This window comes from Mustela nivalis (genome assembly GCF_964662115.1).
Source record: "Mustela nivalis genome assembly, chromosome: 5".
NCBI classification, from domain to species: domain Eukaryota; kingdom Metazoa; phylum Chordata; class Mammalia; order Carnivora; family Mustelidae; genus Mustela; species Mustela nivalis.
In genome coordinates, this window is record NC_139024.1 from 64,951,477 (window position 1) to 64,969,389 (window position 17,913).

The 17,913-nt window shown below is 34.7% G+C and overlaps 1 protein-coding gene across 1 annotated transcript in view; it reads right to left on the reverse strand.

Annotated features, from left to right (window-relative positions):
* The window catches only part of PDE7B (phosphodiesterase 7B), a 314,255-nt gene extending 299,007 nt beyond the window's left edge, over window positions 1-15,248 (reverse strand). The window contains exon 1 of the mRNA XM_082731015.1: window positions 14,854-15,248. Within this exon, the coding sequence (XP_082587141.1) occupies window positions 14,854-14,874 (21 nt within the window). The 5' untranslated portion in view covers window positions 14,875-15,248. The remainder of the gene's footprint in view (window positions 1-14,853) is intronic.
* Between the last annotated feature and the right edge of the window lie 2,665 nt (window positions 15,249-17,913).

A 17,913-nucleotide genomic window follows, 5' to 3' on the forward strand; every position in this document is an offset into this window, starting at 1 on the left:
AAACTGCCAGAGGCAATAGATAAATACAGAACACCAAAAATCTGGTTTTCCATAACTAGGCCAAAGTTTAATTATAGCATAGCTCAGCTTATTCCCAGGAATATTTTGTTTGCAACTATTTAAATAATTAATTTGTGCATTCCATAGGACAAGCTAGTGTACTGAAAATATTTTTTTTTTTAATTACAAAAAACAGAGTGCACTTGAGAACCAGGTGCTGTATGTAAGTGTTGAATAACTTAAATTGTACACTTAAAACTAATATTGCACTCTATGTACACTAACTGGAATTTAAATAAAAACTTAAAAAATAAATAAAAATAAAATTTTTTGAGTGTTTATAACACATATGGAGTATCATTTTCATTCAATGACATATTTGCTTGTATGAAACAATTAGGACAATAAAGAAATTTGTTAATAGCTCATTGTAGTTAATTTATATTAGCTACAATCTAAAACATTAGCTTCCAGTCACAAAAATCATAAATCAAGAATTAAATAATACTTTTATGTAGCTATCTTTAATTGGAAATGTGAGGTGCAGATAAAAGTCTGTCTATTACAAATAGTTCTTAGACCAAAGGTCTCATTAGGATATTAACAATCTTCAAAATAATAGTTTGTCAAAGTGCTATTGGAAAATAATATATAATAATTATATAATAAGGAAAATAATTATATAATGAGGTGATTACACTGTTGAGATTATAATTCTTATATTGTTTAGCTTTGCATAATGGTTATAATGACCATAGTAAAATTAGGCAGGTGAACACATACTAATTTTTATCTATTTAATTCATGACTTCGATGAATACAACTTCTCATTTTTAAATTTATTTCAAATATATGAGAAAAGACAATAAATTTTTTTTTGAAAAACGAGAATTTACCACTGGTGCATATAATGCCACATCAATTAACCTTAATACTTTCTTCCCTTTCCCTCTTTTCACAGCCATTAAAGATATGAAAGGCAAGACAATTTGATCCAATCAGGATCAATAGCAGATAATACATATAAACACTCAAAATATATAAATAAAACAGTTACAAAGACTTTAAAACAGTATGTAGAATATAGTCAAGGATATGAAAGACAAGACTAAGAATTTTGAAAGAGATCTAGAAACTACAAAAAAGAATGCTAGAATTCTAGAACTGAAAAATGCCATAACAGAAGTTGCAAACTCCTTTAATGGATTAAGTGAGAGATTGTATACAGCTGAATAAAGAATTAGGAAAATAAAATATTGGTCAAAAGAAAATGTGAGGAAAGTGAGGAAAGAAAACTACCAATCTAGAATTTTATTTCCAGGAAACATTCACATTTAAAAAGGGCAAAAAAAGTCGTTTCAGACAACGAAAACCTAAACCAAATTATGAATAGACTAAAAGAAGTTCTATATGCAATCACAGAGATGCAGGAAGTAATTAAGTGTATATATGACTATATAAAAACATAATAATGTATTTATTATGGGACTTAAATTATATAAAATTAAATACCTGAAAACAGCATATAATTCAGGAGAGGTATAAAAATAGTTAAGACATTCATTCAAAGGTTCTCAATTTTTGCTACAGTAATAAAAATACTAATTTGCATCATACTTTGATTAGGTCAAACATACATTCTGTAACCTCAGCAGTAACCAGTAAAACATGTGAAAGAATTTAAAAATAACAAGCTAATGGGAAAGGAAAATTCAATGACAAATATACTCAACCCAAGAGATGACTAGCAATGAGATAAAAGGAAATCTAAAACAGGAAAACAAATGGAATGTAGAGAGTAAGTCGGCACTTAAATAAAAAAAAATCACTATTACATTAAATATAAAAGGGCTGAATACTCCTCTGAAAAGACCTATATAACCAAACTGAATGATAAAGCAATACATCCACTATAAAGAGACCAATCTAAAACATAAACATATAGAAAATTTAAAACTAAAAGAATGAAAAATAGGTCACACATAAAGCATTGATGGACAAAAAAAAAAAAAAGGATACTTTATTATACAAGAAGTTTCATTTCACCAGGAAGATATAATTTGTCTAAATGAAGTATTTATCAACCTCTCCGTATCATCCCATTTCCTTAAGGAGTCTTTTTAGCTTCTCTTTCCAACACTATATTTGTTAGTGAGTCTTTTTGGAAGGAGATAAACTATTACGATATGTAAGAATGTTCTGCTTCCCAAGAACCAATTATCACCCCACAGTGAAGGTATGATTTAACAGCACACCATTAAAATATTAGTTTATTAGTTTATATAAAAATGCTGATATTCAGCTATTTGATCCATAATGGCAATTTCATATCTCTAACACAATATAATGAAGTAAAAGATGGCAGTATTAAAAGGAAAAATAGACAAATCCACAATTATCTGGAGCTGTTAACATTCCTCTTTCAGTAATTAGAGGAAGAAAAAAAATCAGTAAAGATGTGGAAGATCTGAATAATGCAATTATTGAATTTTCTAACTGGCATATATAAAGCACTATACCTAACAACCACAGAATAAACATTCATTTCAAATGCATGTGAAATGTTTACAAAAGTTGACCATATGCTGGGTCACACATACAAGCTGCAACAAATTTCAAAGACCTAAATCATACACAGTATGATCTATGATCACAGTAGAATTATACTAAGAAACAATGACAAAAAGATAACTAGGAAATCTCAATATACTTAAAAATTAATAAATGCATTTTTAAATAATCTGTGAGTCCAAAGAGAAATTACAAATGAAACTATTTTGAATGAACTCATAATGGAAGCGCTAAATTTTGGGACACAGCTCGAACTGTTAGAGGAAAATCTATAGCTTTAAATGTATATATTCAAAAAGAAGAAAGACTGAAAAGTAAATGAGCCAAAAACAACAAAAACAATAACAACAACAACAAAATCATTTGGGAAAACAGAAAAACAAAACAAAACAAAAACTCAGCAAATAAGTCTAAAGAAAGGAATAAGAAGGAAATAATAAAGAACTGAAATTAAAAATAGACAACAAACATAGATAAATGAAAAGGATTTAAAAAAAATAAAACTTATTTACTTGAAATAGCTAATAAAATTGATCTTGACAAAACCATAGGGAAAAAAGGAAAAACAGGAATAGCACAATAAATTAATAGCAAGAATAAAAAGTAAGACTAATATTAAAACAGGATATTACAAATAACCTCATGCTAGTTTTAAAATTTAGACAAAATAGCTAAGAACAAGAAATACACAACTTACCAAAACTGAAAATAAAAGTAGAAAATCTGAATAGCCTATAAAAGTTAGTGGAATTAAAATTATAACTATAAAATTTTCTATAAAATATTCTAGGACCACATGGATTTATTTATAATTTTTAACAAATATTTAAGGAAAAAATAACAGAAATTTATATAAATTCCCCCAAAATATTTTTAAAAGAATAATTTTTCTAATTTTATGAGACCTGTGGATCCCTGACAGGGTTGTTACCAAAAAGGATCGTTTTAGGCTAATCTTTTTCATCAACACAGTTTCAAAATCCTGAAAATTATTAGCATTCCAGAAACAAGGAAATGAGGGATTTAGGGGGAAAAAAAAAAAAAGCACAACATATTGTGACTAAATTGCAATTATTTTAGGACTTCAAGTTTGATTTGACATTGTAAAATCAACCACCATCACAATAGAATGATACAGAAAAATCATATGATAGGTATCAAAAAAATTTGAGGAACGCCTGGGTGGCTCCGTTGGTTAAGCGGCTGCCTTCGGCTCAGGTCATGATCCTGGCATCGTGGGATCGAGTCCCACATCGGGCCCTTGCTCGGCCAGGAGCCGGCTTCTCCCTTTGCCTCTAGCCTGCCACTCTGTCTGCCTGTGCTTGCGCTCTGTATCTCTCTCTCTCCCCCTCTCTCTCTAACAAATAAATAAAAATCTTAAAAAAAAATCTGATAGGTATTCATTCATTAAAACTAGCAAACTGGAGGGGCGCCTGGGTGGCTCAGTGGGTTAAGGCCTCTGCCTTCGGCTCAGGTCATGATACCAGGATCCTGGGATCGAGCCCCGCATCGGGCTCTCTGCTCGGCAGGGAGCCTGCTTCCTCCTTCTCTCTCTCTGCCTGCCTCTCAGCCTATTTGTAATCTCTGCCTGTCAAATAAATAAATAAAATCTTTAAAAAAAAAAAAAACTAGCAAACTGGAATAGAAAGGAACTACCAAATATTATAAAGAATATCATACTAAGTGTAAAAAAAATTGAAAGCTCTCCTGAGATTTGAAACAATCCATTTACCCAGTGTTACCCTCTTCAACAATTTACTGACAATTCTAGCTAGCACAATAAGACAAAGTTCAGTATGGAAAAAGAAGATAAAAAACTGTCAATATAGAGATAGTAAGATTGTCTACCTAGAAAATGAAAGAAATCTACAGAATAAAGTATTATAATTCATAAGTGAGTTAAGCAATGTTGTTGATAAATTGATATAAAATAATCTGTTTTTTTAAAAAAATATTTATTTATTTATTTGACAGAGATCACAAGTAGGCAGAGAGACAGGCAGAGAGAGAGGAGGAAGCAGGCTCCCTGCTGAGCAGAGAGCCCGATATGGGGGCTCGATCCCAGGACCCTGGGATCATGACCTGAGCTGAAGGCAGAGGCTTTAACCCACTGAGCCACCCGGGTGCCCCTAGAAAAATCTGTTTTTCTAAGTATTAGCAACAAAAGTTAAAATTGAAACTGAAGAGATAACATTCTGAATAATATCAAAATATGTAGCAAAAAATGTGTAAAATGGCCACAAAACAAGCTAGAAGATATTATTGAGAGAATTTAATAGAGTCCTAAATAAATGGAGGGATATACTATGTTATAAATTTGAAGAGTCAGGAAAGATGTCAGTCTTTCCAAACTGATCTATGATCAATATCGTAACAGTGTTTCGTTTTACAGGGAGGAAACTAAGTTAATTTATAATTTATATGGAATGAAGAAGGACCAAAATAATCCTGAAGAAGAAAACAGAAGATTTTACGAAAACAGAAGATTTTACCAGAAGATTGCTATATAACATATATAGCATATATAGCAATCAAAAGTATTAAAATATATAAAGAATTCTTATAAGTTAATATCTAAATGAGTTGTTTAAAAATTTGACAGAGAATGTTTACCTGACCTATAACAAGTGAAAAAATGCTCCAATTTATTAATAATCAGGAAAATGCAAATTAAAACCAAAATAAGCTATCATTACATACCTACTAAATGCTAATAAGTAAGGTTATGGGGAAGTGATCTATCATATGGAGTTGGTAAGAATGTACATTATTTGAACCACTTTGAGCAATTTTTCGAATTTTCTACTAAGGTTGAACATTAACATTCTCTGTTGGCTAGCAACTTATTCCTAAGTATACGTTCAACAGAAATACAGGTACATGTGCACCAAAGATGTGTAACAAGAATACTCAGGCCAGTATTTTTTATAATATTAAAAAACTAGATGCAACACAAATGTTTTTCCACAGCAGAATGAGCAAACAAATTCTTGCATATTCAAATAATTAAACACTATGGAATAGTGAAAATAAACAAAATACAACCATATTTAACAACTGAATGAGTCTTACCCTGTAATGGTGAATGGCAGAATGGAGGAGGCATGATGGATTCTTGAGGTGGCAATAATGTAATAATGTTCAAGTTCTTGGCTTGGGTCATGATTGCACAGGTTCACTTACAATAAGTGAATTGTTATGTTTATTTATATGATGGGTATTTTTCTGTATGTGCACTATTGTTTAATATAGAAAATTTTAAAAATTAAAAAAACAATATTTCCCTTAAATGTTTAAAGCACCCAGCAGCACTATACACAAAATAGCTACAACTTCATGAAATAATTTTTATATTTTGTAAGAAAATAGTACCAACTCTTAACACACATGATGCTTACTGTCTTTCACACAGTGTTCTAAGCAGTTTACAGGTAAAACTCATTTGATCTTCTCAACAATCATATGATGCACTACTATAAACTCTTTTATTTTATAGTAAGTCCAGTGAGGCCCAAAGAGATTAAATAACTTTCTTGGGATCATATTGCTAATAAGCGAACCACAATGAATTGCGCCAGATTCTGCACCGTTCACCATTACACTATACTGCCTCTGACAGCCAAAATTCTGAAGTTTAAAGTGTCAGATTCATCCATTGTGAATCCATTAAAAAAGAAATAGTATTGTTCCTTTATATATTAGAATATCCTATAAGTAAATATACCAAGTAGATTGCTTTAACATTTGAAACATACTTTTATGTTTTGCATAAATTTTTTTCAATTCATGCTTAGAATGATTCAAAATGAACTTGAAACATAAAGCATTTTAAACATATAAAAGCAATAAAAATTTGTCATAAAAAAGCTAGGGTTGTATACCAATTCTGTCAGCTGTAACTTCTGTGAACCTCAATTTTCTTGCCATTAAAATAGGCATAACTAATCTTTTCCTAACAGGAATCTTTCAAGAATGAGGTGACTTGACATTTGTGCTATGAATCGAGTGATTAATTACATATGAAAGTCAATTCATCTTTGCAGTAAGTCCTAGAAATTTTAGAACCTAAAGTTACTTCACTTTAAATTTACATTTCAGGGGCACCTGGATGGCTCAGTTGGTTAAGCCTGTGCCTTCAGCTCAGGTCATGATCTCAAAGTCCTGGGATCGAGTCCCCTGTCAGGCTCGATGGGCAGGCTCTCCCTGCCCTCCCCATGTCAGGTTCCCTGCTCAGCAGGGAGTCTCCTTCTGCCTCTTCTCATGCTCTCCTACTCTTATAAATAAATAAATAAATATTTACATTGCAGAAATACAAAAGTCAAAAACTCTAAATAACTTGCTGAAACTATTACTCTCAGAAAGACTACCAACTGGAACTTAAACTCAAGGCTTTAGATTACAAGTTTAGTGCCCCTTGTAAAAGTTTGAACCTTGGGGTGCCTGGGTGACTCAGTCGTGAAGTGTCGGCCTTTGACTCATGTCATGATCCCAGGGTCCTGGGATTCAGCAGCATTGGGTTCCCTGCTCCATGGGAAGCCTGTTTCTCCCTCTTCCACTCCCACTCCCTCTGCTTGTGTTGACTCTGTCGCTGTCTCTCTTTGTCAAATAAGTAAATAAAATATTTTAAAAAAGTTTGAACCTCATTTTTTTCTTCCTGATTTCCTTTCTCTTTCACAACATAACATACAAACTGAATTTTTAAAGAAAAATTATAATTATTATCATTTAATCTAATAAATGCATTTATTTCTTTTGGTAAAGAATTACATTAAAGGATGCATTTTCGGTAGGGTATATTCTCCAAATCACTGTCTTCTTGACATGAATTACCACATAAAAAGCTTTTATATAAATTTGTCTTCAAGTTTGAGAAGTCCTTGCCTTTAATCTCTTTCCCATGCACTCACATGTAAACACTTGGGGCAATATATTAATTTTAAAAAGAGGACACTATTTCTCAATTATTATAAGTCAATGAATAATTTTATGTGATTAATGATTTTTTAAATAATTAAAATAGATTTATGGAGACAAGTTTAGAATGTTGGCTCTGGTCATTCAAAACCTGCAATCAAACAAATTCCTATCTGTTTTATGTTTATCCTTTTCATTTTATTTTTACTTAAAGATTACTCTTTACTCCAAACATAATATAAAGTCTAGAAAAATATAAAATAAAAAGTACTGAATAACAAAAATGACTAATATTTACATTTTCCCAATCAAATTAAAAGCCAAATTGAACATGTTTTCATTTAGTTGAAAAAGCAAGAACAATATCTTACAGACATAGAAATATGCTATATTTCTATTTCATGGAAAACAACTTTTTTCTTAAATTTAATGACCTTTTCTAAATCAAGGCATTCTTTAGACCTTTGTATTACTGCAGCATCTCCTTTCTATAAGAATGCTTCTACACTTTTGTGAATGACTGAGTTCTTTCATCTGACCAGACACAGCTGGCAAGTGGCATAATGAGAAAGGGAAATGAAAGTCTTTTTTTTTTCTCCTGTAAAACCAAAAAATATATAAATCGTATTCAAACTGAAGCGTTAGTTGCTTGTATTGCAACAAATGACACATTTTAATACACATAAGTGTTTTCTACTGTTTTGTGAACACATGATATTATAGTAAATTTTAATTTTAAAGGTCTATCAATAACGTGTGGTTTCCCTAAATACTATTTGGATGAATATAAATTTTGGGTCTTTAATTAATTCAAAAAACTAAACCAACCTGACCAATTCTAAAGCAGAAAATTTAGACAAAATGTTCAAAACAATAAAATATGTACAGTAAAATATGTATATACAGTTTATGGAAAAAAATCTCAAATAGTTGGGCATACAATGGACCAAAATATTTTCTTAGACATGTGTAAAAGCTAGAAGGAACTTTGACCTTCACTAAGCCCCTTGTTTTTTCCAGGAGGAAACTGGAGTTCAGAGTGATGATTGGCCCAAAGTTACTCAAGCAGGAGTTGTTCCGTGCTGGTCATACTGTGCTCCTTCGTCATGTCAATGACATATGGGAAGAACTCAACAGGATTGAAGGAAGAAGCAAATGAAGCAATTTAAAAAACAAAACAGAACTCTTCTTTTACTTTCTATTTTTTTCTCAACTTTAAATATCACACAATAAAAATAAATATTTTTCATTTCCCCACTGTAGATGTAATAAACTTGTGGGGAGAAAAGCTGAACAATTCTAAAGTATATGCATGAAAAGTACGTTTTGCTCCCCATCCTGTATTCCAAGTTCTCCCAGAGGTGTCCATCGTTTAAGATTTTTATTGGAATTTCCAGAAAATTTCTGTTGGTGTGTATGAATGTGTATATATAGTTGTGGAAATGTTTAGCCTTTTTTTTCCTTAATATGTCTTAAAAATTCCATATTTGTGCTTGCGGATCTAGCACATTCTTTTAAATAACTATCTGTTTTCTATTGTACATATTTAAAGTAACATTTTCAACAACTCACCTATTATTGGATTTAGGAACCTTCTTGTTTTTTTTATATTACAGAATATAAAATGAACATAATTTGATATGTACTTAGGCTAAGATTTACCAAGGTCATTAAGTCATTGACTATTTGATATCTTTTGATACCAAGTCAGACCAAATCAGGCATATGTTAACCACCTTATGTCTACACCTGGACCTAGGGAAACAGCCCTAAGCCCAGATTGGCCCTAGACCTGACCTCCAATTGCAGGAGAAGATAGGCGTATTCCTAAAACTCAGAACTCTTAAATATATTTCAGTATATTTAAGTCAGGTATTAAACCCCCTTTTTGAACAAAATCTTTACTTTGTATGTCTGAAGCAGTGGGCTGGTAATGATCATTTTCATCATGTGATGATAAATTTCATCAAATATCCTGTTAAAAGGATATTTTATGTATTTCTTATTTATATGTTAATTATGACAATGTAAAACACAAAAGGTCTTAATAAGAAAACAATCTGGAATTTTAATAAAAAATCTTAGGTGAATTTACCAACTACTAGAAAGGAAAAACTAAAAAAAATATTACTCCAAATTTTACTAAAGGAAACTCCATCAACATCTCATTACTAATCTTAATTTTTTCCATCTTCTCCCTACAAATGTAGGAAAGGGAGGAGACAAGGAAGGGAGGGAAGGAGGAAGGTTAAATGTATGACATAAACTTTCTTTACTGGCATGTCAGCTAAGGCTATTATTATCCTACTTCTATACTACATGCAAATAGATGTATAAAGCAGCCATGAAAGGATTTAGATTTTCAAAATATTGGTGTATTTATACAGTATTACATTAAAACCTGTATATTGTTTAATAAGTTCCTGTGTGTTTAGTGTTGAGTTATTTTTAGGTTTATCTGAAACTACAAACCTTGCTCCCTGTTCTCCATGGTTGAGTTGGTAACTGTAAATTGTCACATAGAGGAGATGCCAGGATGAATGTTCTGACCCAATCTGACTGGTGAGATCTGACTGGATCTCACCAGTGTGTCTGGATTAGGGGAGCTGAACTGCATCAATCCCACCACTAGGATGAGGCAGTGACCCTGGGCCATCAGGGCAAAGTTCTCAGAGCAGCTACTCAGTGGACAACTGATTCACCAAAGAAAATGTTCTTTGTCTGAGGATTCCTCCAATTGGATTATCCACATGTTTTCAATTATGCTAAAGAAACCAGAATTGGGTTAAGGAGATATTGAACTAAATAATATAGAAAATCCACGATAATGATTGGCACTCAGGAGAAAGATTCTTGTTATGTAACATTATAGTACCCACCTACAATGAACACAGAGCACGTCCCTTACTGTATGAAGGAGTGTTGCCGCCATGGAGCAGCCCATTACCCTAGCACAAGAGAACCGGGGCAAGCCTGGGTGATCGTCTCTGGGGAGCAATAGACTTCCTGAGGAGAAATTCTCCAAAACCTAGGACTTTATTTGGCTTTTGTTTTTCTTAGTCAATGAGAGTATTTTGGAGGTGAAATTATGTGAATTTGGAAAACTGAGCAAAGGCAAAGTAGAAAGGGAAGTGGTAGAAATAAAGGATGGGAGAGATGGAAGAATAAAAACAAATGGATGCTAAGAAGTCAGATATTAATCTTGTCAGATTTGGGAAGGAAAATGGCATTCTACAAATATTCCAATGGCTGCATTTAAAGATGAGGAAACTGAGGCCCCCCAAATTTAAGAAATGTGCACTAACTCACATGGGTCATCTCCATAAGTTCTGAGCTGCTAGGTAAGCTTTCCTAACACTGAGGGCATTTCCCAGAACACCACCACATTGCATCAATACTCAAGCCCATTGCAATTTGTGACCATTCCCTGCTTGTACCAAATGGCTGCTGGCATCTGGGGCTGCTGTTAAAGTTCTCCTGCTTTCTATGACTCCTTGGGGTTCCAAGTTCAAACGATGATAGAGAAGACACCATCATCACCATTGATTTAGTTCACTGACTTAATTCACCATCTCCATCCTGTGCAGTAACTTAATTCGGCCCCTGGAGAAAACTTCAGAGGTCTTCAATGTTATATTTTTGTATTTTTTTTAATAACACCATTATATATGTTATTTTAGAAGAATGGCAATGCCTTTAATTGATCATATTAAAGATCACCATAATAGAAATAAATAAATAAAAGAAAGAAAGAAAGAAAGAAATTTAGTTTTCTTCTTAAATTCCAATTGGCATAGTTTCACATCTTCAGTTTCACTTTTCCTCATCACTACCTCCCTCCAAACTTTGTTCTTCCATTTGTCTGCAAAGACTCTGCTATTCACTTATATGTTTATCCAGAATTTAAATTTCCCAAAGGTAGAAATTGTTGTTTATCTATCTTTGTATTCATTCATGGGACATGTAGAAAATACACAGTGATGTTTTTGAATAAAGGTTTGATGTTTTCACATTTATACATATATATTATTTTAAAAACTCTAAATTAAGAATACTGTAAAAAGTTTCAAATAAAAAGCACTGTTAAAAACACAATACAATCAGTTTCCTTTATAGATAATGAAACTGAAGTGAAGAGTGAGCAAGTAGCTCAGTCACCCAGCTAGTTAGAGCCTGAAGAGAATACCCACTCTGGTCTCCTGTCTCTGCCTCCTGATTTTGTTGCTGCTGTCATTGTTTGTTTTGTTTTGTTTTGTTTAGTGTACTCCATGCAGTCACTTTCTAACAAGTACAAATGAAATCATTTGGATACCTAAATGATTCTTGGAAAAGTATAAATACCTTGGTTATACACTAGAACTTTGACACGCTTCACTCTCTGCGTTCAAATCTCTAAGTGCTTGTGTATAGTAGATATTCAGTCAGTTTGGGTTTCTACATCCCTTTTTCCCTTCTCTCCCCCAAATTTCCATATCAATTACTTCAAAAATTGCTAATACACCAAGTATGTACCATCTCACACATCAAAGTTAGCACGTCCACATAGTCACCCCAGATGCTCCTGGAAGCCAACAGTACAGATCACAAGGCTGCTCTCATGTGAATGATGGAAGTGCTCTCCAAGGCACATCATTGGGAGAAATGCAGGTGCCACCATGAAGAAGCACTGTTAGAGAGGACCTCATTACATGTCCAAATGCCAAATCCCTTCTTCCTCAGCCAGATGTACATCTTAGAGGAGAGGTTCCTACTTGTCTCTAGGCTACTTTTGGGATACACGTCCAAAGTAGCACATGTGTGTCCACCATAGGATGGTGGATTTTTGGAAGAAGACATTCTGTATATCCAGGGTCCCCGGTAAGTGACCTACTTTCCCCAATAAGATGTCCCCCAAAAGTCAGTGTCAGTTGAGCCACTTAGACTACCTGTTAGCTTTTACATTTAGATGTTTGGAAATCTATCCTAATTTTTAATTTTGGTGGTTCTCTTTAATATAATGAAGACCTCTTTATCTTGCTTGAGATTAGTCTAGGGCTTAAAAAATTCCTTCCAACACTGTTCTGTGAGTTGGCAAGCAGCTTCCTCTGTGATTTGAGCCTAGCTAACAACCTTGGACTTTGGAAGATTAATTACTAGGCAGATGCATTTTCAAGGTGGTTCATTTTCACTTTGAGGAAACTTGGTCATTTTACTTTTGCATCTGTTTGGAGTAGGATGTCCTTTGGCTGAAAATAACACAAGTCAATGCTGAGAATGCCCTCCTCTGTACTACTGATGTGCTAATTTCTAGATTACATTTTAGGCCGGACTGACACCAAAAACATTTTTCAAAGACAGTAAAAAATGCCATACTTTTGAAGCATTTAAATAATTTACAATATATGAAGGGTAGTAAGTGCTCAACAAGTATTTTAACTAGGTTTTTATTGAGAACTGACAATAAACAGCTTTGTGCTGAAAACCATGTAAAGCACCAAAAGGTGCACTGGTACGATTTTCCCTAAGTCGATGTCTGTTCATGACACATCTTGAATTTTTCCACACTTATCCTAAGTAACTTGATTCCAAAAAGGTTTTTTGTCAGCTAATTTGTTGACTTAGAGTCACCACTGATTTTTGTCTCCTTTTGGTCAACTGAGCCAGTACAGTCTGAAATTGGACAGCTTATGGTATCAGGTAAAAATCCTTACAAAGAGGGTACAATCTTCGGAGTTGCAACTAGTTAACTTTGGGCTTCTACTTGCTACAAAAAGCAACTTCATTTTATTGGAGAAAATGTCAATCAAGACGCAACTACTGACACCCATCTTTGTTTCCCCAGCCGGTAATACAAGATAAAGCAGAGGAAATGGAGGGACCGCATTTGCAACACACAAAGTCCTTGTTTTCCCACTAGGCGTTGGAGAAAAGCAATTGTCCATTCACAGCACATCCTCTGCATTTCAGAGCTAATATTTTCACAGTTCTTAACTTAGTACATTACAGTTTCATGCAGTTAATTTTGTTAACCCTTTGAAATGCACTATGTCTTTGATATCTTGCTTAATATTTCTAACATGACCCACTTTTTAAAATTTCTGTTTCTCGAGGTGGAGAGTAGAAATCTTAAAAAAAAAAATCAGTAAGAAATTTTGGAAACAGAGTCATGGTTTTGAATAATCCCGTCTTACTTGCTATTGCATAACTTTGAGAAGGCTAATAAGGAAATCCAGGTTAACCATATGTTACTGGAATTGCTTTGGCAAAATTGGACTCTTTGCACAGAAATGATTTTTAGCAGGGGTTCCCCTCAACGCATAATAATAACGTGTAATTGAAAACAACATTATGTTATTTGCCCTGCTTCCTGCAGCAGTTAGTGTGTTTACTGTCTATGCCTGCCTTCTGATGCAAAGAGGTTTACTCAAACAGTCACTCTGCCCAAAGCCCATGAAGAACAGGATCTATGGATGATTAATTAGATCCCCGGCTCAATCACTGAGGTCCCTAATTAAATATCTCACTCTGCTTTCAACTCTTGCAGGAAAAGAAAATTAGCAAATTCACAGGGTTAATAAAGAACTTTTTAGTTTCCTTTATAAAAAGTAAGATCTAAAAACCATGGGTCATCTAACTCAGCGCCTGCACCTCTTCTGCCGACTTCCAATTCCAGAATATTTTTTTAAATGCAACAAGGTGATAAAGTGCATTTTCCTCAGGAATTCATTTTTCTGACATACCTTCTACAAGTTTTTCTACCTTCAGCCCTATTACCTATTAGCTTATTCCTACTAATTTTTTCTTCTTGAAGTCTGCTATCAACCAACATGGCAAACTCAAGATAAAAAAAAAAAAAAAAAAAACCAGAAAAAACCCTGATTTTTTTTTTCCCTGTCCTGCAGTCCTCACCAATCTCTGTACCAATATTTCCCTGTTCTATCTCCACCGAAAAGAAAAATGAGCCAACTCTAAGGTTTATGTTGAAGAAGAAGTATTGCATTCATTACAAAAGAAGGGAAAAAGGAGTCCTCCTCCATGGGGGCTTAAAGTGCAATGAAAATCCCGGAGTCTCGCATTTAGGCTGGTTGGAATGAAAGGGTTAATTCAGGGTAAGTGATAATGTTTAGTCCGTTCGCCTAGAAAAAGGAAGGAAATTCAAAAGCTGGTTGCTGTAGTAACAATCACAGACAAAAAAAAAAAAATATATATATATATATATATATATATACACACACACACACACACACACACACACACACATATATATATATATATATATATATACACACACACACACACAGGTTCATTTTAAATAAAACTCCTGCCATCTCTCTGTGATTCCGTTCTCTCAAGAAAAATGAGCTTGCCGCTTAAATTTGTTGTACCTACCTCAACCATTAAACAAGACATTTAACCATAGTGGCAGTTCTGTGACCTTTGAATGCCGTGAAATCTCTGAGCGGTGCTGCTTGTTCATGAAGACTTGTGCTGCAGAATCCAGCAACTTCATCCAGGATTAGGAATATAATTAAGTAAAAACAAGGGGAAAAAAAAAGAAAAGAAAAGAAACACAAAAGCACGCAGAGAAATCGAGAAAGAAAGAAGGTAGAAAGAGAGATTGTCTCTGGGTGAGTACACGACTTTTCTCCCAGGCAAGAGCTGGGACAGAGCCGAGCCTGCTGCAGTGCCCAGACCCACGACTGGCTGGGGGAGCAGGCAGGCAGCCGGCCTGCTAGGCTGGGAGGTGCTGTCAGTTGCCACAGGCGAGGAAAAGCAGAGACCAATCGGCTTCAACTCTGGCGGCTTACTGAAGTGGAGCCTTTTCTGTTTATGTTTCCTCATTTCAAGAGTGACGTCAAAGGGTTTAGTTTTTCCTCTGCATGTGCTATTAATTTTAAAGTACTGTACTATGGGAAGAATGTGTGTGTGCCTGTGGTTAGTCTGGGCACCCCACTCTCAGGAGAACCCAAGAAACATTTCCTATATTCAGGAATGGAGTTTAAAAATTTAAAATACCTCATGGTTGGGTGTATCAAAAACAAAAACAAAAACAAAAAATAGACAAAAACCTTGAGCTAAATAACAGTGGCAAGATTTATATACTCTTTTTCGAAATGTAAGTTGTGTACATATGCCCACTTGACAGCTGTTGCTTATTTCAAAATGAACTCTTTGTCAGCCTTACCTAAAATGAATTGTTAATCTTTATAGTCATGGATGCAGAGTTCTGCAAATGAGCTGGTGAGTGATATTATGTGCAGGGAAAAACAGAGATCCTGTTTATGCTGCTGATCCCTGATTTTCTATCTTTCCTCCAGCTTCTGTGGTGAAGCTTTAGGATTATTTGTGCTAGGGGGATCCTTCCTGCAACTCCCCACAGGGAATCATTTAAGAAGCAGGGCGTGCTGATACCATACAGGCATGCCTGGGATTTCAGCATGTCCTCTTCCCAAACGTGTGAAGGTACAGTTATTTAAGGATTCTTCCTCTACCAGGGGCCCCAGCTTATCCCTGTATTTCTCTTCCTACTCTGGAAAATCTCAGTGGTGGCCATCTGTTGTTTCTCCCTCCTCCATATTCTCTCCCTTCGCCCCCTGCCCCATTTTGCTATTAGAACATCTTTTTTTCTTTTGGAAACTTTCTTTCCCCACCTATGGACCGCACAGCCTTCCTCTGCCACCTCCCTCCTCCCTCTCAGCCCCTGAATCCCCACCCCAACTATGAAGGGCATGTGACCCAGACTGGCCAATCAGATTTCTCCATTGCTCTAGACACAGAAAATGTTTTAGGAGTAGGCACATCACTTAAGAAAGGCCAGAGTCCTTTTTCAAATATTAATACTGATTCTTTGGGAAAGGACGTATTTCTCTCTCTCTACAAGCGTACGAGGTAGGGTTAAATAAGCCTGTAGTTGTTAGGGTGCATCTTTGATGTTGAAGATACAGCAATGAACAAAACAGTACCTGCCTTCATGTACTTTACATCTGAGGGAAGGGTGAAGACAGGCAATAAAAATAAATAAATATATAATATCCGTTGGTAATAAGGCTTTGAAATAAAGGTAAGTAAGGGCAAAAGTAGTGTGCGTGTGCGTGTGTGTGTGTTTGCTGTTTTAGGTATAATGATCATGGAAGCACTATGATAAAGCAATGTGGAGCAGAGTCCTGAATGAAATGAAGAAGCAGGTCATATGTGTCTCTGCATTCCAGGCAACAGAAGCTGCATAAAGTCCTAAGACAGGTGAATGCTTGGTATATTCAAAAAACAGGGGAAATAGAATAGCTAGAAGAGAATGAGCAAAAGAAAGAAATGGGTTTAGAGAGATATGTCTCAGGCAAGATCAGGAAGTATCTTAGAAGCCAGTTAAAGCATTTAGACTTTATTCAAAGATGGAAAACCTATCAGAGTGTTTTGAACTAAGGAATGCCTATGATCAACATAAATTCTAAAAGGATTTCCTCTCCCTTCTGTGTGGAAAACAGACTTTAGAGGAATAAGGGTAGAAGTAGGGAGGCCAATAATGAGACCATTGCAATAATGGCTTGATCTTCGGTGAAGGTGGGGAAGGTGAAGGGGGCCAGATTCTGGAAGGATGTGTGTGTGTGTGTGTGTGTGTGTGTGTGTGTGTGTACACATATAGAATTAGCAGGATTTCAAGATGTGGGGTGTGAGAGAAAGAGAGGGATCAAGAATAGTTCCCAGGATCCTCTCTTGAGCAATCTAGAATAGAGTTGGCACTTACTGATAGAGGGTAACTGGAAGAAGAACCTAGTTTTGAGCTGAAATAAAAGTGGTTCTGGGACTTCATTCAACAGCAACAAATATTTATTGATCATGTACTCTGTATAGGCACTGTTTTAAGTGTTATAGATGAAGAAGTGAACACAAACAAACAAACACAAAGGCCCTTGCCCTCATGAAACTTGGGTTTTTCTGAGAGAAGACAAATCATTACAATAAGGTAGAAGATTATAAAGGATACACTGAATGGGTGATGTGGAGTAGATGGTTCTATATATAGAACTGGAGTTCAGGGGACAGTTCCGAGCTATAGATATAAATTTTGAAATCATTGTATATTCAAAGTATTTAACACCATGAGACTGGATGAAATTACCAAGGCAGTGAGTACAGGTGGAAAAGCCCCAGGCAGCCCAAGATTAAGTAGTCAGGAATATGAGAAAGAACAAGTGGAGGAGACTGGGAAGGAATCTCCAAGATATAAGAAAAAAAAAAAAAACCCAAAAGTGTGATACCTTGGAAGACAAATGATATTTTCAATGATCAGCCTTGTAAAATGAAAATTAGATGAAGACTGAAAATTGACCCTTGAATTTAGAATGTGTAATCATTTGTGTCCTTGACAAAATCAGGTTCAGTACAGTAGAAAGCGTGAAAGGTCAAAAGAGAATTAAAGAGAAAAGTGGGGGCAGACAGTATAGGCAATTC